We start from the raw sequence: 20,517 nt of genomic DNA on the forward strand, positions 1-20,517 counted from the left end.
TTCAGAGACAGACGTAGGTTTCATTTTTAGAAGGTACATGCTATGCATTTTTAAAGTGATTTATTTTGAAAATTTTTCAGATTAGTTTTACAGCTATATCAGAAAATGAAAGATTGTTTAGTTATTTCATTTACCAAAGGTAATTGAAGCAGATATTTATGACGTCATTGGGAGATGAACTATCTCCAATTCAACAGGTTAATCATTAATATTTGGAGGATTTTCTTGCCATGCTGTATTAGGAGGAGAACATCACTAGACAGACATTTAAATTGATTTATTTAACTAAAACAACAACATTATGTATTCTGGATTTTTTTCTTCAACAGCAAACATATAATATTTTAACAAAACAAGCATATGAATTTTTGAATTTAGTTGAATATTCACGTTTTTTAAAATCAGGTTTGTTTTTGTTAAAATTGTTTTTAACAAAAATAGTTAAAATGTAATATTAAAAAAACCCAGAAAAATTAAATTGACTTTGTCAGCCAGGTCAACACCAGAAACTTAAAATATTGGCTTCTGCAGCTAACTCAGTTGTATTCACCTGTGTTTTCCTGTTTATAATCTGGAAAAGAAAAACAAGCTTTCCTGCTTTTTCAGGTCTCAAACAGTTTCTCAATTTGAAATGAATTAGTCCAAAGGAAGAAAATACTCTTTCTACACCGGCAGAAGCTACTACTGTTAAAAGTGAGATTATCACTTCAACAGTCTCTGAATCCAAGTGCTTAAAAGACTTCCACCAGTTCACTGGTTTGACTTTTTTAAAACATCATCAGCAAACATATATTTCTTGAATGGTTCACCCTTAGCTCTGAAGTTTATTATAGTTGGTATTATAGAGGGATGATTGCTGGCTGTGCATGTCATAGCCGACTCCTTTTCTTCAGTAGTGAAGGTTTGACCCTGGTACTGAGTATTGAGAAGATTTGCAAGAAAATGAGCTGGAGATAGGGCTTGTCCCATTCATTTTTTTAATGCTTGTAATTTAACTCTGTCATTGCATATTTCATTTTTTAAGATCTCACTCAGTTTCTTCCGAATTTCAACAGAGTCAGCAATAAAACAGCTATTTCCCTGCATTTTGTTCAAGGCTACAGAAATAGGCTTCAGGGTACTCAGCATGTGTTCAACATTTCTCTTAAGCCCAATGTTGAGAACTTTGCCATCTATTTTTTTTTCACGATGTTCTTCACAAACTGTCATCAGATTAGGCCAGTTCTTGATATAATGCTCAAAACAGTCCACTACTGAGTTCCATCGCACGTCTTGTGGGAGAGTTAGCTTGGTTCCTCCCACTTTTTTCAGAGCAGCTATTGCAAAGTGGTTGTTACGGAAGTATTTTGCAATTTCAACACTAGCCTTTATTTCTGGAACACTGAAGTCTTTGGCTAGGAGGTGCATCAAATGAGCACTGCAACTGTATGTTATTAGCTTGGGACTCTCTTCTAAATAATTTCTTCTCATCTTGGATACATTTGCAGCATTGTCTGTGATCAAGCTGCATGCTAGGCATTTGAATTTTTTTTCACGGTTTGTTATAGCTTTTATTGCTACTTCTTGTAAGTATTCTGCTGTGTGTGCATTTCCTGATGTATCAGTTGTTTCTGTAAGGAAGACATTCCCATCTTCTGTTGTCACAGAATCACATACAACAGGATCATTGTGGACATTGCTCCGCCCATCAAGACTCAAGTTAGCAATTTTACCCTCTAGACCTTTTGCACACTGCTCAATTTCTCCTTCATACACTTTATCCAACAATTTGCCTGCGACATCTGCTCTGTTGGGTGGACTGTATCCTGGTCTTAATGACTGAACCATGTTAATGAAGTGTGGGTTCTGATTCATACGGAAAAGAGTGTTTGTTACATAAACAAACTGGGCAAGTTTTTCATCAGTTACACGCTGTCCTTGGGAGCCAAAAAATCTTACCGTGTTATAGGTGAAACCGTGTTATATTGAACTTGCTTTGATCCACCGGAGTGCGCAGCCCTGCCCCCCAGGAGCACTGCTTTACTGCGTTATATCCGAATTCGTGTTATATTGGGTAGCGTTATATCAAGGTAGAGGTGTGCCTCTTTTTGTAATCTGCTGGTTCTTATCATAAACTTAGCTATGGTTGTTTCTGGATGATGGAGGTTTTTTTTCTTTTTGCTACAGGTGATATACTATGGCTATGTGATATACATGATGAGACTGAAACATTGGCAGATAACTCTGAAACTATAGAAAATGATGGTGATCTTGAAGGTGGATAGTCTTCAGAATCCCGTATGTTGAGGATGGATTCTCCTAAACAAAATAAATCAATATAGTTATTTAATTATTATTACCATACTGCTCATTTAGTATTACTCATTCCATTCACTGACACTCAGTACTACTTTAAAGGTGAAATTGTGAAAGGAAGATCTGCCAATTTCAGTTATTTATTTTTTATCACAACTGCATCTAAAATGATAGTACCATAGAGTAACAACTATATTTTTTGCTCAAACATGAGAATTCAAGAATAATCCAAAAGGAAGACAGGCAGTCCTTAAGAAAGAAGTATGAAATAAAAAAGTTTACCAACCTGAAGATCCTGCATGTTCAGACATGTTCCTTTCATCATCTTCAACGCAGCTTCCTCCTGAGAAGGAACACTTCTCATGATGGTATTTCATTCGGGCAACCAGGCCTTTAATTTCTTTGTTGCACTGTTTGCATTTTGCACGCATGCCTGTCTTACCCACAGGTAGAGGAACTTCTTTAAAATATTCCCAAACTGGGTCTCTTTTATGGCCCTCTGCCATTATAGGTTTTCCCTTCTAGTGAGAGAATGGTATGGTAGATCTCAAATCAATGAAGGCTATACTCAGAAAGACCTCAAGACTTCTGGAATATGCTGCAAAAACCGTTTCACTTTTGTTTCTACTGCCTGTCTCTCCCTTCTCACATTTATCTTCAGATGACTTCTCCTTGTCCAGATCTATTCCGCCCCCAACAATCTTCTATTCATTGAACTTTTTGAAACTTTGCACTTTTAGAGAGAGCTAAGGGATTGACTCTGTGTATACAAATTTGCAGAGGGATAATAGGATTGACGTCTGTTATTTCTCACCTCTATATGTTTGTTTGTTTAAAACATTTTTGCTGTTAACAAGCATGTTACCTCTGGAGACACAAATCCACAGTTTGAGAACTGCAAAACTAAGCATCTCTGATGGTATCTTCTAGACTGAGCACTGAGTCCCATTGGATAGATAGAAAGATTAACCTAAATAATCTATACAGAAGCCCCTGGAACCCCATAAAATTGGGTCCCTAATCCATGAACTATTGGAACTCATTTACAAAACTTGTCTTAAACATTACATGAATATATTGTCTCATACTATAGAATTAGAATTTATAATCCCTATTCCATGATGAGATATCTTTGAGCTATAATGTATCGTAATTAAAACTATCTTTAGATAGGTTTTTTCCTCAAAAAGCATTTTATCAAAAAAACCCGATTTAAATCAGAAAAATCCGATTTTTTTTTTATTTTTAAATCATTGATTTTTATCCACCCTGTCCAACTGACATTACTCTTAATCATGGCTGCATGCTAGTAAATTAAGCTACTTTTTGCTGCTTCAAAGTAGCACAAAGCAGCCAATGTATACTAGTGAATTGGTCTTGAATCATTTACAATTAAATATTTAAATTTCATCCATAGCTTCAGTTCATTAATAGTATCATGATGTTAGTTGTCTTTGCATTTATTCCATGGTCATGTATTACATTTATAATAATTAAACAAGGAAATTTCAAGGTGAAAACTGCTAAGCTGGAGTTCAGGCTGAGTATGTATTAGTAACTTAAGAGTGCAAAAAATAATAATAGGTTTTGGGGTAACTACACCTCTACCTCGATATAATGCGACCCAGTATAACACGAATTCTGATATAACGCGGTAATGCAGTGCTCCGGGGGGGCAGGGCTGCGCACTCCGGTGGATCAAAGCAAGTTCGATATAACGCTGTTTCACCTATAACATGGTAAGATTTTTTTGGCTCCAGAGGACCGCATTATATCGGGGTAGAGGTGTACAAGCATTCAAAACCTAGGAAATTCAGGTAAGGTTAAATTTAAAAGAAATCCAAACACATTATGGACAGGATATGTTCAGTTAAGGCACCCAAGCAACCTTAACTCTCTGTCCTGTAGTGACACCATGGGGACAGAGAAAGAAATCTCTTTAAAAATTGGTTTCATATACTGAAACTACAAATATTATAAAATCCCTTATTCATAAAAATATGGTTATTGCATGATGTCAATTCAAATATATGTAATAGTATGCATGTGTAAGTGTACATATTTTTCTGCTGAAACTTAGTTTATTTGAGATTGTTTAGCACATAATAGGAACGAGGGGTATGGGTGAATATCTTATGACAACTTGCATATGTTCAGACTGGAATAGCTGGGTTTAAATGCAGTAATTAGTAAAAGAATTACTGAAGAGAAATAAACAGTGTGCATGAAACTATTACAAACCGAAGGTGAAGTATTTTGCTAAGGTAATTCTCTCTCTCTCTTAACAGGGATAAACCATGATGTGGCTATCGATGTTGCCTTCCCACCTATATTTTGTCCTGAAGATCCTCATTTATTTCGAATAGAAGATATTCAGAATGATACATTATTATCCTGTATGAGTTGCATCTCTGTGTGTCAGCAGGACACCGCTAGCAATGAAAAGCTTTATGACACATTTCCACTTTCAAGTAAGAATTGCTACTATTGGTATTACTCATTTATCGTTTTCTTTTTCTCTCTGAATGTAAGCATTAATATTGTATATAGGTCCCTACTTGTAAGTCAGGCATCCGGCACCCCTTCTCATACGATACATGTTTATTTTCAATTAACACCTTTACTAGATATTGTAGACAAGAAGCCTTTTTTTCAGGCCAGTCTTCACTGGGCCTACCTTTTTGCACCCATAAGTTAGCAGGTGTAAATAAGGATTCTACGAAGTTGGATATCTAAGTACCTGCTACGCACACATTGAGTCACTACTGGATTACCTATATTGCTCCCACAGTTATTTGCTTGTACAAAATTGTACCGTCGGAGAGGCCAGGGTTTTTTAATATTTGGCCGAGAATCTGGTCCATAAATGGAACACTACAGCTTTCAATCGTTCATTCCTATTTCACTGATGGCATTTCAAGGAGCCAGCACTCAGCTAGTGCAACTCGCAACAAGTAAAAGCTGAAGTTTTTGTATGCTGTTAATTGTCTTTTAAATTATAGTTCCATGTACTGGCTGCCCACAAAAAATATGTTAGAGGGATTTAATGTGTGTACCACACTTCAAATGTGTAAAGTGCTATGTAAATGCTGAAAATTATCCATCAGAAATAGAAACACTTGATTTTAATTAAGTCCATATTAATTGCTTGCCCTATACCAAACTGCTTGAATAGTAAATTTTTCTTTACATGGACTAGCATGTAATTGTCCTAGTTCTTCTTCGAGTGCTTACTCATGTCCATTCCATATTAGGTGTGTGTGCATGCCACATGCACCAGTGCCGGAAGTTTTTCCCTCGGCATTATCCATAGGGGACCGGCTCTGGCACCCTCTGGAGTGGCGCCCACGTGGTGTGGTATAAGGGGCGCTGCCGGCTCCCCCCACCCTCAGTTCCTTCTTTCCGCCAGTTACGGTGCTGGAACTTCTGCTACTTCAGCTAGCATTGTTTCGTTCTCAGTTCTAGTGAACTTTGAAAACCTGTAATATAGTTGTACATAGTTAGTAGTTCTTAGTTACCCTTAGTAGTAGTTCTCAACTCTTTGTTAGTCCCAAATGGGACGGCATGCCCCGGTCCCCAGGTTTTAAGCCCTGTGATTGCTGCAAAAGGCCTATGGCCATCAGTGATCCATATACCAGCACATAAGTGACAAGTGCCATATCTGCAAGTCCTTCAAACCTAGGACGAAGAAGGAGCGCGATATCCGTATGGAAGTGCTCCTGATGGCACTCATTTCGGCACCGAGCATTGTCTGACTCAACACCAAGCACCACGGCCTCCGTGCGCAGTGCTCAACTAGCTCCGTCCACAAGCCAGCACAGGTCCCCCTCCACGGCTCTGGTGAAGAAGCCGAAAAAGACTGCGGGGAAATCTCCTACCTCCTGTAAGGGAAAGGAGAGGGCTGGTGGTGAGCCACGACCTGTGCCGGGCAGCTCAACGCCCCCATTGGGAACTCGGGGGCCCAGCTCAGGTTGAGCGGTGCAGCCCATCCCATACTTTGCCTGCAACTCCAGATAGCGGTGCGGGCCCAGGCCAGTTTCAGGTGCCATCAACGCCCAAAGCCCTTCAAGCAGCTCAGGAGATCCTGACCCTCCTGTTGCTGCCCACACCAGCTCCTGCGGTACCCCAGTCTCGGGGAAAATCCACATTGGGACCTATACGTGTGTGTCCGTCTCAGCGGCACCATTCCCCATCAAGAGGGATGTCCCGCCATTGCTCGCCCATCCGAAGCCGTCACACCTCAGGACTAGAGGGGCAGGCTCAGCTGAGACCTCTTCACTCGCCGCACCGGGGGCATCGATCAAGGGATGTCTTCGGCGGTTTTCCTGGCACACATCCCTATCCAGGACATCTGTAGAGCCACAATGTGGTCCTCTGTTTACAGCTCATTATGCCATCACTCAGCAGGCCAGGGACAACGCTGGGTTTGGCAGAGTTGTGTTGCAATCTACATGTCCATGAACTCCTGCCTACCTCCGGGGTACTGCTTTGGAGTCATCTAATAACGGACGGTATAAGGGGCACCGCCGGCTCCCCCCACCCTCAGTTCCTTCTTGCCGGAAACTCCGACAGTGGGGAAGGAGGGCGGGTTATGGAACGGACATGAGCAAGCACTCGAAGAAGAAAAGAGAGTTACCTTTTCCATAATTGGTGTTCTCCGAGAAGTTGCTCATGTCCATTCCACAACCCGCCGTCCTTCCCCACTGTCGGAGTTTCCGGCAAGAAGGAACTGAGGGTGGCGGGAGCCGGCGGTGCACCTTATACCATGCCATGCGGATGCCACTCCAGAGGGCGCCAGAGCCGGTCCCCTACAGATACTGCTGAGGAAAAAACTTCCGGCACCGATGCATGTGGCGCGCACACCCACCTATTATGGAATGGGCATGAGCAACGCATCTCGAAGTACACCAGTTACGGGAAAGGTAACTGTCTTTTATCCTAGGTGAACATGTACAGCTTACTGCATGTAAAACAAAATGCTAGTTAAATATGTTTTGCTACACACACACACACACACACACACGAACTATCTGTGTTTGGCTTCTAGATGAAATTGTAAAAGCGGCAGTTGACCTAGACAGACAACATGTCATCTGTATCCTGGACATCTGTCGTTTAGAAGAAGATAAAGTGGAAGTTTTCCTGAACAAAATATATAAGATAATGGAGACTGCTGTGGTGAACCTTGCGTAATTTAATAGCTTGTTTTATTGACATTATCCATGTATTGTTGGAGGGGAGGGAAATAAAACTTTAGTAACTTATGATACACCCTCTGCATTTCGCCACTTTCTAGAGCGTATAGAGCCAAGCCTATCCAGTGTTATGATGTGTTTTGACAGAGCAATTGTAATGGTATTCAACGCAATTGAGAAGGAAGGTTCATTGCCTTTATATCTGAAGGCTCTGGAGCAGAGTATTATAAATATGGCAGAGTGCTAATTCTTTTTATACCTCTATTGCTTTAGTGTAATGCATTGAGTGCTGCAGGCGGCTCCCAAGTGGCAGGTGTTTTGTACGTGTTCCATCATTAAGCAAAGAGACTGGATGGGGAATAGAATGTACAGCCAAATTCTGCCCTCTGTCAGTGAGAGTTGCCTGCATATATGCATGGGAAGAATTTGGCCTTAAGTCACTTATGTGACGGTGTCTCTAGTTGGTAGGAACCTAAAATCATTGCCATCTGACAGCTCGTCAGGATGGTCATGTGAAATAAAATGGTGGTCTCAGCCCAGTTCCTAGAGAAAACCATGGCTGCATCACAGAAACTTGCCACCTCACTTGTTCCCTTGTTTGTAGTTTCACTAGAGCCAAAAGACTTAATTTCAATAGATTGAGAACTATCTTCTGCTTTACAGAAGGGTCCCTCTGGACAGTTTAAGAGACGCATTGGCTGTTGGTGGGGAAAAGTTTGGCCAGCCAGTGACAAATTGTGAATGGAAGCCACAGAATGTCCTGTGAATGGAATCCTTCAGTTTTAAGTGCTTTCAGTTCTGCTCCATAACACTGAATTAATTGAAAAACAAGGCACTTCTCTGCATTATTTGTGTTAGATTTTCTAGAAGCATTATTGGATACAGAGCCAAAGTTTGAATGTTGTCTGTTCACTTAGAATGTCATTCTGTGCTTCTGCATAGATATCCAGTAAAGTTTTGGTGTGTCTTACATTTTATTAGTAGAAGAATATTAATGTAAATGTCTTGGTAAGTGAAAGTTAATACGATAAAACATTTGTCCTTTATGTACTGTATTTTGTATTTAAATGTATGATATGGTATAGGCTCCAGGGTCTAATAAGAGAGTCTGGCACCCGTACTTGCTATTCCAAACTGAGCCATGCTGACTATGCCAGCAGATATTTTAAAGTAGATATACCTCAGGTAGAAGCTTAATTTTAAGGAAACCAGCATTTCAAGATCAAATTTGTAAGGTAATTATGTTTTTGTAATAGAAATGACACAGGCACTTGTACAGAGTTACCATATTTTATTATTTGTTCTAGTCACTCAGCCCTCTTCCTTTTATTTCTCAGTGCTCCCATTACATGTAGTAAAACCCAGCAACGGCTCTGCCTGCTTTGCCTCACTGCATAGCAGTGTATACTTAACATTGTTGTTAGCCCTTGATGCTTGCTGTCTTAAATCTTAAAAGCAAATTCAAAATTATGTAGACTCGGTGGTCTTTAAAGTATATACTATTTTATTTTATATCTGTGCTATTTGAAATGTATCAAAAGACAGCACAAAAAAAGAATATATAATATATACTGGCAAAAATGGGTAAATTCCATTCTTTGCAAAGAATCCATTCACTCCTTTGTTTCATGAAGTGCGGCTAACTGTAAGATGAAAAATGCTAAGAAACTAAGGTCCTGTTGATAAACATCATAACATTGTGTTATGCCTCTCATTCTCAAGAACAGGGCTTTGTAAAATATTTTCAGACTAAAGGGATCACTCATCCACCACTGGAATACAGCCATTGCAGAGGTGGAATGTTACCAAAGCCTTGTGCATTCCCTAACCCTGGAATTCACACCTTGTCAGAGAATTGTATTCCAGAATCTTAGCTCTTATTTTCTTTTTATAAATGTTTCTACCCATTGTAGTTTCAAAGAAAACCACAGAACGGACAGTTGAGTGTAAACCAGCGGAGTGATGTTTGCCTGACTATGCAGAGAGCCTGAAACAATAGCTCTAACAGGTGTAAACTGCTCAAATTTATTTGTGTGAGGTTAACTCTGAAAATTAGATTACAGTCTGTGGGATATTGAAAATGAGGACAGCTTAAGTAAAAGAAATAACAAATAATACAAAGGCTTCTGTATTTATTTCATGTTGATGTATAATTGAATAAAACAATCTGTTTTTTAAATGTATCTGAAGCTGTTGCAGAACTTCAAGAATTTCCACCAGAGTGCTGCATAATCCAAGGATTTTTACAACAAAATTTTAGGTCTAGCTTGCCTTAAAGTATGCAAGGCATCCAGTATTGCAGCCATTCTGGGCCTGCAACACTAAACTTTTTTTTTTTTTTGCAGTGGGTTCCAGTGGATTCATCTGTTTTCCTCTGGTTTCATTGCCTTCATTTTCCAATAGACCACTCTTCGAAGAAAGCACTTTTAAAATCCGTTTATACGTGCATTTTCCCATGATGGAGGCAATCCCCTTTGGAAAGCACAGGGATATATACATAACTGCTTGTTGTAATTCATATGATTTGAGTGGGTGCGTGGCATTGATTCTGCCAGGGGCGGCTCTAGCTTTTTTGCCGCCCCAAGCACGGCAGGCAGGCTGCCTTCGGCGGCATGCCTGCGGGAGGTCCGCCGGTCCCGTGGATTCGGCATACCCGCCACCGAATCCTCACAGCGACTGGCAGGCCGCACCCCCCTGTCCTCCCGTGGCTCGCCGGCCCAGGCACACGCTTGGAGCGCGGGTACCTGGAGCTGCCACTGGATTCTGCCCTCCATTATACATGTAGTACTTCTCCATCCCCTATTGGCTTCAAAGGGAGTTACGTAGATTTATCTGAGGTCAGAATTGGCAGGCGAATACTCCCTGAGAGTGGAACTGGAAAATGGGAACTTTGACTAGCCATAGTACTAAGAGACAAACCCTGGAGCACACCGTATTGGGAAGTGGAGTCTGATATGATGAAAAAAGCAAGACACACAAAAAAATTATAAGGTATGACAAGGATGTGAGAGAGAAATTGTGGTTTAAAGGAGGAATAAGCGATTTTTTAAAATTGGTTCCAGTACATCTACATTGGTTATCTGCACTGCTGCAACTAAATTGACTTCCCCCACCTTTTTTTTTTAAATTAATCCAGTTATACTAGTATCAGGTTTTTAATATAGACAAGCCCTGTATCTTGGACAGGGAGAAAGGGAGAAATGCAAGACTAAGGCTATGTCTACACTTGCACTTTTGTCAGTATAACTTATGTCACTCAGGGGTGTGAAAAAACACCCCTCTTAGTGACATAAGTTTCATTGACAGAAGCATGGGTGTGGACAGCACTACGTTGGTGGGAGAGCTCTCTCCCATCTGCATAGAACAGCTACACGAGCTCGCTAGTATAGACATGGCCTTAGGTGCATCTTGGATTAATTCTATCTCACTTAATTCTTCCACTATATAAGATTAGAAAAGTTATGCAGACCCTTTCTTTGTTAAATCTTATTTTTAATGAGAGTCTCAGATTGTTTTGAAGCGAGCTCACTCTGTTATATCCTTGAAGGGAAGAAAATTTTCTGACCCCTTGCAAGTGGCATTTCAGACTAAATAGGAGCCTATCCTGGATGTGAATGTGGCCTGTATGAATTAAACTCTCCTCTGGCTACTGCTCAGGGGCTGATGCAATCACTTACAAAGTGCCACCAAGATACAGATGGAAATCTGTAGAGAAAGGGAAAAAGCTGATGGACCATAAGGAGTGGCAGGAATATGGGGCCAAAGTTTACATTTACAGGCACCCATAGTAACGGTAACCAGGTGTGGGGATTTTTCCCCTGGATAAGCTCGTTGTAATAGAGCTGACGCACTGAGGACTTATATTTCTGTGGGTGGTGTCAGTTACCTACTTTGGCTTGAAATTTCAAACTGTTTAGGGAAGTGATGGACTAACAGTGGTCATTGTTAGTTGAAAATATCTATAGACATCTTAAATGTTATGCTTCAATTAATAAGCAATGAAGAAGGAGAATAAGTACAGCTATTCCTGCCTCCTTGTTGTTGCTATTTTATTCAGAGCTGCAGAGACCGTTCCAGCCTATGTGACTCTATTCTATGTCAACACTACTAGCAACAGCACTGTGACCGAGCATTGTGAATGTGGCGTGTATGGAGCAAACTCTCCTCTGGGTACGGCAATGGGGCTGGTGGGCATTCCTAAATCTAACCGTCAAGCCTGTGATTCTAACACGGAGTTCACTGTCACGGAAGCACCATGGATTGCGTTGATTGAAAGAGGCAATTGCAGATTTTCAGAAAAGATTAAACTGGCAGCCAAAAAGGGTGCTGAAGCTGTTGTGATCTACAATGCCCCGGAGAGTGGCGGTTATCCCATCCCTATGGCGCACTCTGGTGAGTACTACAATAATCAACTCTGGGAGCCTGCTGATTTCTGTCCAGTTCAATATGCCATTTCCACTGAAGGCAACCTGACATGACATGTTGAAAGTATTTTATGTGTTTATCTTTTGTTTTTGTGTTGGTTGGTTGCTACTTTTATGGGCAAGTTTTTGGGACCCAATCCCTGCAAGTCCTTACTTGCAAAACTTGGCCTTTCTTATTTACCCAAAGAGTCCCATTAAGTAAGGGTTTGTGGCACCAGGACTCTTGCATTTTGATAGATTTCACTAAGTTTGTATGCTCTCTTCTGAGGACTAACAATATCATCCAAAGCCACCCTACTCCGGGGGGAATCCTGCACCACTGCACATGCACAGAATTTATGTCCTCTGCAGATTTCTTTGGTTCCGACAGAAAAATGACTTTCAGACAGGGAAGCAAAGGGAAGTCACAAGAGCAATCATGTGACCCTCCCCAGCAGTATGTTTCGGGTACCCAGGGCAGCCGGCAGAGAGGTAAATCACTGTGGGGCAGGGGAAGACCTGACTGGTGGCTCCTACCCTGTACCGACCTCAGCTACTAGTACCAGCTGGGTTGGAGAGGACGGGGTTACTTCTTCACCTGCATGGCATCTGGGGCCAGGTCAGACCCATCCCCCAGATTTCTCCCCTGGCTGCAGGAAGCTCTGCAAACACCTCCCACCCCCGTGCTTCCTGCACCCATTGCCCCTCAGCCGCAGAGGGAGGGATCTCTGTACAAGGAGCTGCTCCCCCATCCTCCCAATCCCCGTGCATCCAGACTCCTTCACACCCAGACCCTCCCACCGAGCCTCACTCAGAACCCCCCCCCCACTCCCCCTGCACCTGGACCATCCTGATGAGCCACCTGCACCCAGATCCCCCCACTGAGTCTCCAGCACCCAGATTGCCCCACACAGAACCCTCTCAACCTACACCTGGATACCCCCCACATTAAGCTCCTCCACACTTGGATCCTGCCTTGTTGAGCCTGCCTGTCCACATAGAGGGGCAGGGCCTTGAGGTGTTTCTGGGGCAGGCCAGGTCCTTGCACTGTCAGGGTTGGGTCAGTCTGTGTCCCAAGGGGGAGGGGGAGCTACACAGTGATCTCCCACCTCTGCAGCCAGTGGCCTGTGCTCCCCAACACCATGCTGGACCCTCCACATTTTTTTTGGCAAATAAAATTTGCAGAATTTTAAAATATTGTGTGCAGAATTTTAAATTTTTTGGCTCAGAATGCCCTCAGGAGTACCACCTGGATCGGATGGGAACCTTTCCATTGATTTCAGAAAGATTTGCATCAGGTCCTGTTTGTGTCTAGATTTTGTCGTCAGACACTTTTATAGATGGGATGTTTTGATAATCTAATTCATGTGAAGAATGTACTACTTCCATTAGATTGTTTCTAAGGCGTCGCTTACACGACAAACCTTATGTCAGTATAATTGCGTCTCTCAGAGGTGTGGAAAATCCATATCCCGAGCGACATCGTTATGCTGACGTAACCCTCAGTGTAGACATCACTATGTCAATGGGAGGGCTTCTGTCGACACAGCTACCATCTCTTGGGGAGGTGCAATACTTACACCTATGGGAGAAGTGCTCTCCTCGGCATAAGTATTGTATAGTCATACGATAGAAGATTAATTGTATATGATGTTGGAAGCAAATTACATAATATACACCGCTACCTCGATATAACGCGACCCGAAATAACACGAATTCGGATATAACGCGGTAAAGCAGCGCTCCGGGGGGGCGGGGCTGCGCACTCCGGTGGATCAAAGCAAGTTCAATATAATGCAGTTTCACCTATAACGCAGTAAGATTTTTTGGCTCCCGAGGACAGTGTTATATCGAGATAGAGGTGTATATTTATAATGCAGTATATAATTGCCTTACAATCTACTAATATTATGATGGGTAGTGTTTACAGTTGGAATTTAAAATATTTTACCTAACGTGAAAATATGGCCAATTAACTGAAGATTTTCTTTTGTATTGTTAGGGGAAAGTGATTTATCTAAACAATCTAGAAAAACTGGCTGGTATTGATATCAAGGATCTCGTAGGGCTTTATTTTATTTTATGTTTTATTTTATTTATTTATTTATTTTGGAGATTGTTGACTTGTCTATCTGTAAGAAAAATATATTGTGTTTAGCTGTAGATAAGGTCTTCTGCTCAATTTCTAATGGAACAATAGAAACCCCAAGTGGCCAAATGAGCTAATTCAGATGAAGTGAAATCAAAAGCTAGATTTGCCAGCCAGAATCTCTGAAGCACTCTTTGGTCTGGTCTACACTAGGGTGGGGGGAAGTGGGGCAAGCTAAGTCGGTCTAAGTTACGCCACTTCAGCTACGAAAATAGCATAGCTGAAGTCGACGTACTTAGACCTGCTTACCGCGGTGTCTTCACTGCGGTAGGTCGACTGCTGACGCTCCCCCGTCAACTCCGCCTATGCTTCTCGCTCCGGTGGAGTACTGGAGACAACGGGAGAGCACTTGGTGGTCAATTTATCGCGTCTTCACTAGCCGCGATAAATCGACACCCACTGGATCGATCGCTCCAGAGGTAAGTGTAGACATGCCCTTTGAGTGGCATTTCCATTTAAATCCATGGGGAGGTCTGAGCATGGAGCATTTCCCAGAGACAATCCTCATTCAGATACAGTACAGTAACTCCTCACTTAAAGTTTCCCGGTTAACGTCGTTACGTTGCTGATCAATTAGGGAACATGCTCGTTTAAAGTTGTGCAATGCTCCCTTCTAATGTTGTTTGGCAGCCGCCTGCTTTGTCTACTGCTTGCAGGAAGAGCAGCCCATTGCAGCTTGCTGGTGGAGGCTTGGAACCAGGGTGGACGGGCACCCCCCATATCAGCTCCCCGCTCCCCTAAGTTCCCTGCGCAGCAGCTGCCCAGCAGGCTAGCAATTGCAGCTGTCCCTCCCCCCACTGCCATGTGCTGCTCCTGCCCTCTGCCTTGGAGCTGCTCCCTGAGACTCCTGCTTGCTGTGGGAGGGGGGGATGGAAGGAAGAGGGGGTCTAAAGTCAGGGTGTCCCCCTCCCCCCTGCTCCCCGCTTACCCCATCTTCCATAGAGCAGGGGGGACACACCAGGGCTCAGGACAGAGGGAGCTTACAGCAGCTGCAGTCTCAGCAAGCTGATCTAATTAACAAGGCAGTGTAGTTAAAGGGGAAATGTGCATATCTCCCTCCATTCCTGCTGCCTTGTAGAGTGAGAGAATTAACCCTTGAGGGCTCAGCCAATTGCTAGTTCTTCATTTAGCAGGAAGGGAAATATCCCACCCTCTGACTCCTCCACCTCAACCAAGCTTCACAATCATCATCATTGTGTACCAGTATTAAATTGTTTGTTTAAAACTTATACTGTGTGTGTGTGTGTGTGTGTGTGTGTGTGTATATATATATATTATTTAAAATTAGTCTTTTGTCTGGTGAAAAAAATTTCCCTGGAACCTAATCCTCTAATTTACATTAATTCTTATGGAGAAATTGGATTTGCTTAACATCGTTTCGCTTAAAGTCGCATTTTTCAGGAACATAACTACAACATTAAGTGAGGAGTTACTGTACTAGTTGGGATGTAACAATCAGCACTCTGACTCTGAGCAAGAAAAAAGGAGCTGAAGTAAGATGAAGCAGAAAGCACATCCTATTTTCAGTCAAATATTTCTGGTAGTTTAAAAAACGAGATAAAAATACAAATAAATAACAAAACAGGAAAGCAACAGAACTCTCTGAAAAATATTCTCTCTGAGATCCACACAGCCCTCTGACTTCATTGCATTTACTTTTCCAGAAGACAAGTTCTGATTTTTTTTTAAATTTTTTTTGGAGCATTTCTTTTCAATGAAACATATAAAGAAGGTATATTTGGTGGTGATAATGAGGTTTATAAATCAATGTAATTTTCAAATTTAACATTAAATACAGCAAGGGCTACGTACAATAACATCAACTTAGGAGATGCTTTTCTTTCTGTATACTTTACATCTAGTTCCTTTCCCTCGTTGTGTGTGTAGATAACATGTATTTCGAAATGAAATTAAAGAACTCCTCCTTCCAAAACAAAAATCAAAACCAAAAAGTATCCTGTGTTGTCAGTGCCAAGACCCGTCGCTGGCTGTTGGCTTGTATGAAATAAGATGCTGCTCTCCTTCCAATTCCCAGTGGGCAGTTATCTATTAAAAAAAAAAAGGGAAAAAACCCTTTATTGAAATGGCCAGCAATGATGAGACCTAAAGGACTGCATGGGCATGAAGGGTAATCTACTCTCTTAGCCCTCAGGTGATCTCTTCAGGTCAGCATTAAATCTTAGTGGCATGACAGTGTGAGGATGCTTACACTGCTGCTGTGATATGTACCTGTTCATGGATAAGTAAAGAACATCAACCTCTAAAGTAATCAATAGGATACCAACACCAAACTGTTTACCAAAAATCAGCTTTTGTGATTCCTTTACTGTTACTGTGCATTGTGACTGGCCTCTGAGAAGAATTGTTTATTAGAATTACTCATTTATTTATTAGACCTCTGCTGCTGGTTTTCAGTTCCTCCTTCTCTTACATCCCACTGACTTTTCCAATAAGTTAATGGAGTTTATGGTAGAATACGTCTCCCGTGCTACAGAAAGTGCCATAGCGTATGTATGGTCTGCTGAGGGACTCACTAACTGAAACAGGTACCAGTAAAATCCTGCCCCTTGTAAAGCACTCTGAATATTTCAAAGCTAACGGATTTCAATAGGTGGGGAGGGGAAGGGGTTCCCCTCTCTGATCCATTGCCAGCTCCCGCCTGTTCCTCCTCAATTTCATTTGTCAGTGGGCATCAACGCCAGGATGACAGGGAAGAGCACGTAGATGTAAAGTCAAGCCAGTACACTCACTGCTGTTAAGAAGGAAAAGCTTATTAACACAAAAAGAACAGGAGTACTTGTGGCACCTTAGAGACTAACAAATTTATTGGAGCATAAGCTTTCGTGGGCTACAGCCCACTTCTTCGGATGCATAGAATGGAACATAAATTGAGGAGATAGTAACACAGACAATGAGAAAGCATTTTTGCTGTCCCCAGTCTGATTACCAGACTCACTAATTGTAAAGCAGGAAATGTTGTTAGTAGTGTAGTCTTGAAATCCTACAGGCAGCTTTTGTATGTGATTTGTGTAAAATTATACTAACATTCAGTTACACAGGGACTGAGCCCTAGCTTAGAAAAGATATACAGTATGTGGGATCTCTCTCTTTTCAACACAATCCATTGAATCTGTTATCTTCTGTAATAACAATTTTCAAAAATGGCTCCCTTTATGTTCTTAAATCCATACTTAGGCACCATGGGCTCAAAGCTCAAAAGGAATTAGGTGCCAAAGTCTCTGTTTTAGGTGTCAGGGTCTTCGTTTCGAGACCACTGCAATCTACAAAACTCCAGCTGAAATCCTGTAGGCACCTAAACTCTGTCAGCACCTAAGGTTTTACAGTAAATGTTCCATAGGCACCTATGTTTCTGCCTCCCTGTCGTGTCTGGATGCCTATCTCCTGCCTAAGCCCCAGAATGATTCACAAATCCGTGGTAGATGGACGTTTGGCCACCTAACTCAGAAGTGTGCCTAATAGATGAACTTCACAAAACAGCTGGGGGGCAGGGGGACGTGGACTTCCCTCATAACTTTTAGCGCATGGGTTAAGGTACTCATGGGAGATCCCCAGTTCAAGTCTCCCCTCTACCTAGGGCGAGAAGGGATTTGAACAGGGATCTGTCACGTCTCAGGTGAGTGCTCTAACCACTGGGAGATGGGGTATTCTGATATACGCAGTCCCTCAGTCTCTGAAGCTGTTGTACTGTGGATAAATAATGAAAGAATCATTGGAGCGTGGGAACTGTAGCCTGAGTCTCTTTCATCTTGGCTGAGTGCTCTAACCACTAGGCTATGGAGTCATTCTCATGCTTTTGCTTTGAGTAGGTGATGAGGAGCATACCAGGATTTAAGCAGGATGCTGCTACTTAAGTAAAAAAGATAAAAGCATTTCTTTGTAAGTCGGGGCAAAATAGACTTACAAGATCATACCACTCGGCTGCAGAACAACTCCATGAAATTCAACTAGCATTAATAGTTGTTTATGGACAACACTTCTGCATTGTGAACAGGGACCAGCAGAGGGTGCTAAGCTCTTGTGATTATCTTTTCAGTTATTTTTACAAAGAACCTTTTCATTTTCAAAATAGAATAGTAGGCTGGAGGACACAGGTATATAGAACAGGAAATCAGATCATTTTTATTGCTCATTTCTGAATTCATTCAAATATGTACAGGCATTCTGTGTTCTGAAATGTTTTGCTGTGGCAGATACATTAAGCCTCAGTCTATGAAAACTAAATGTTTTAGTGGTTAATGCGTTCCATGCTAATAAAGTAAATCACACTCTGGCAGACTTATGGTACATATTTAGCAGCAGTACATTTCCCTCAATTCACACAGTTTGCCTAATCTACAATCGTACTTGAAAAAGTTGGTGTTGATTTTTCTCCCTCCCCCCCCCCCTCAAACTTTGTATTCAGAACAGTTCTGCAGTCTCAAAGGCTAATCTCTGTTATCTCGGAAATTCAGTCAAAGAAGGCGGTTATGCTTTTTGATGCAGTGCTAGGAACTTGTGGACTTCAGTACAGTGCTAGAAACTTGTGGACTGAGTGTCTGCCATTGGACTTTTTGTTTTGTCTTTTGTTTTGAAGGCTAGTATAAACTTATCTTCTGATTCACTGAGTTTTCCCTTATTCTCCCCTTTCTGTAAAATACCACTATCCGATGTTCAGTGTATTGGATATGTTGCAACATGAATTGATTATCTGAGCTTTCACCAATTGCTGTATTCTTGTTTTGAACAGCTGCAGTTTGAACAGCTCACCCTCTAAGGGGATACAACATTCAGCCGATGGATTTACATTTTCATTAAATCCTCTTTCAGTGGAACAACCCCTTGTACAAACGGGGCCAAATTCATCCCTGACGTCAGCAAAGTTGTATTGGGGATAAAATTTGTCCCCCTTGTCAGTGAAAAAGGCATAAGTGGCCTCGTTTACAATGAAACAGCTGCTTTTTTCCATGTGGCCAGCATCCCAAAGGACACAACTCATTTTCATGATCAGAGCTAAGAGCTGGTATGGCCACGTGGCAAAGCACCAAGCTAACGAGAATCCTGTGTGTTGAGAGTTTATCCCCAGCTGGTCAGAAGAGTGGCTAGCACCTGCTTCCCATGCTGTAGCATGCAGTGTTACAGCCGTGTTGGTCCCAGGATATTAGAGACAAGGTGGGTGAGGTAACATCTTCTGTTGGACCAGCTGCACAGAACTCTTTTTCAGGTCTGGGAAACTAAGGCTATGGCTACACTAGAGAGCTTACACTAGCGCAGCTGCTGTAAGCTCTCTGTGTAACCACTCTAAGGCGATGGGAGAGCTCGCTCCCATCAGCTTAATTACTCCAGCTCTTCTCCCCCCCCCCCCCCCCCCCCGCGAGAGGCGGTAGGTGTGAATTAACCACCCTCCTGAGCTGCTCCTGCCAACATAGCACTGTCCACACTGGCTCTTAAGTTGGCATAAGTAATGTCGCTCGGGAGTGGCTAATTCACATCCCATGTGACATAACTTATGCCAACTTAAGCTGTAATATGGCCATAGATTTATTCAGTGTGTCACCACTAAATACAAGATGGAACAGGTTGTATAGCATAATTAATTAATACATATTTCAAGGGACCATTCAAGGTGAAGTGGCCCATTAACAACATCCAGTCATAGGAAGAGGGAGCCAGGAGATCGCGGGGGGTGCAACAGACCCAGGGTCTGAACCATGCCCCCAAAGCTACAGACTAAACTGAAAACAGCTTAAGAAGTGCTCCTGTCTCCAGCACCCAGACACCCAGTTCCCAGTGGGATCCAAACCCCAAATGAATCCATTTTACTCTGTATAAAGTTTATACAAGGTAAACTCATAAATTGTCCGTCCTCTATAACACTGATAGATATGCACAGCTGTTTGCTCCCCCAGGTATTACTTACTTACTCTGGGTTAATTAATAAGCAAAAGTGATTTTATTAAGTATAAAATGTAGGATTTAAGTGGTTCCAAGTAATAACAGACAGAACAAGTAAGTTACCAAGCAAAATAAAACAAAACACGCAAGTCTAAGCCTAATACAGCAGGAAACTGAATACAGGTAAATCTCACCCTCAGAGACGTTCCAGTAAACTTTCACAAACTAGACTCCTTCCTAGTCTGGGCCCAATCCTTTTCAGACTAATGTTGTGGTTTATGGCCTGGGTCCAGCAATCACTCACACCCCCGTAGTTACAGTCCTTTGTCCCAGTTTCTTTCAGGCATCTTTTGGGGATAGAGAGGCCATCTCTTGAGCCATCTGAAAACAAAATGGAGAGGCTTTCAAGGCCTTTTATATTCTCTGTCTTGTGGGTGGAAACCCCTTTGTTCTTCTGTGCAAAATCATAGCAACAAGATGGAGTTTGTAGCCACCTGAGCAAGTCAGATGTCCGTGAATGATTCAGCTTTTTGCAGGCCGACACCATTGTTTACATGTTAGTTTGAACGTTCCAGGAAAGCTC

General features: G+C 42.0%; 2 protein-coding genes across 5 annotated transcripts in view; both read left to right on the forward strand.

Moving 5' to 3' along the window:
• RADX (RPA1 related single stranded DNA binding protein, X-linked) overlaps window positions 1–9,673 on the forward strand; it is a 34,924-nt gene extending 25,251 nt beyond the window's left edge. The window contains exons 13-14 of one of the 3 annotated variants that reach the window (XM_065556695.1): window positions 4,584–4,766; window positions 7,343–9,673. In XM_065556695.1, the coding sequence (XP_065412767.1) occupies window positions 4,584–4,766; window positions 7,343–7,488 (329 nt within the window). In that variant the 3' untranslated portion in view covers window positions 7,489–9,673. Of the gene's footprint in view, window positions 1–606; window positions 651–2,166; window positions 2,278–4,583; window positions 4,767–7,342 lie in introns of those variants that run through there. The other 2 variants (XM_065556696.1, XM_065556697.1) reach the window with 2 other exon arrangements.
• A 162-nt stretch (window positions 9,674–9,835) lies between these two features.
• Window positions 9,836–20,517, forward strand: part of RNF128 (ring finger protein 128) — a 70,754-nt gene continuing 60,072 nt past the window's right edge. The window contains exons 1-2 of one of the 2 annotated variants that reach the window (XM_065556704.1): window positions 9,836–10,481; window positions 11,548–11,882. In XM_065556704.1, coding sequence (XP_065412776.1) covers window positions 11,669–11,882 — 214 coding nt within the window. In that variant the 5' untranslated portion in view covers window positions 9,836–10,481; window positions 11,548–11,668. Of the gene's footprint in view, window positions 10,482–11,320; window positions 11,883–20,517 lie in introns of those variants that run through there. The other variant, XM_005298977.5, reaches the window with a different exon arrangement.

The sequence above is a fragment of the Chrysemys picta genome, chromosome 9 (assembly GCF_011386835.1).
Source record: "Chrysemys picta bellii isolate R12L10 chromosome 9, ASM1138683v2, whole genome shotgun sequence".
Lineage (NCBI taxonomy): Eukaryota > Metazoa > Chordata > Testudines > Emydidae > Chrysemys > Chrysemys picta.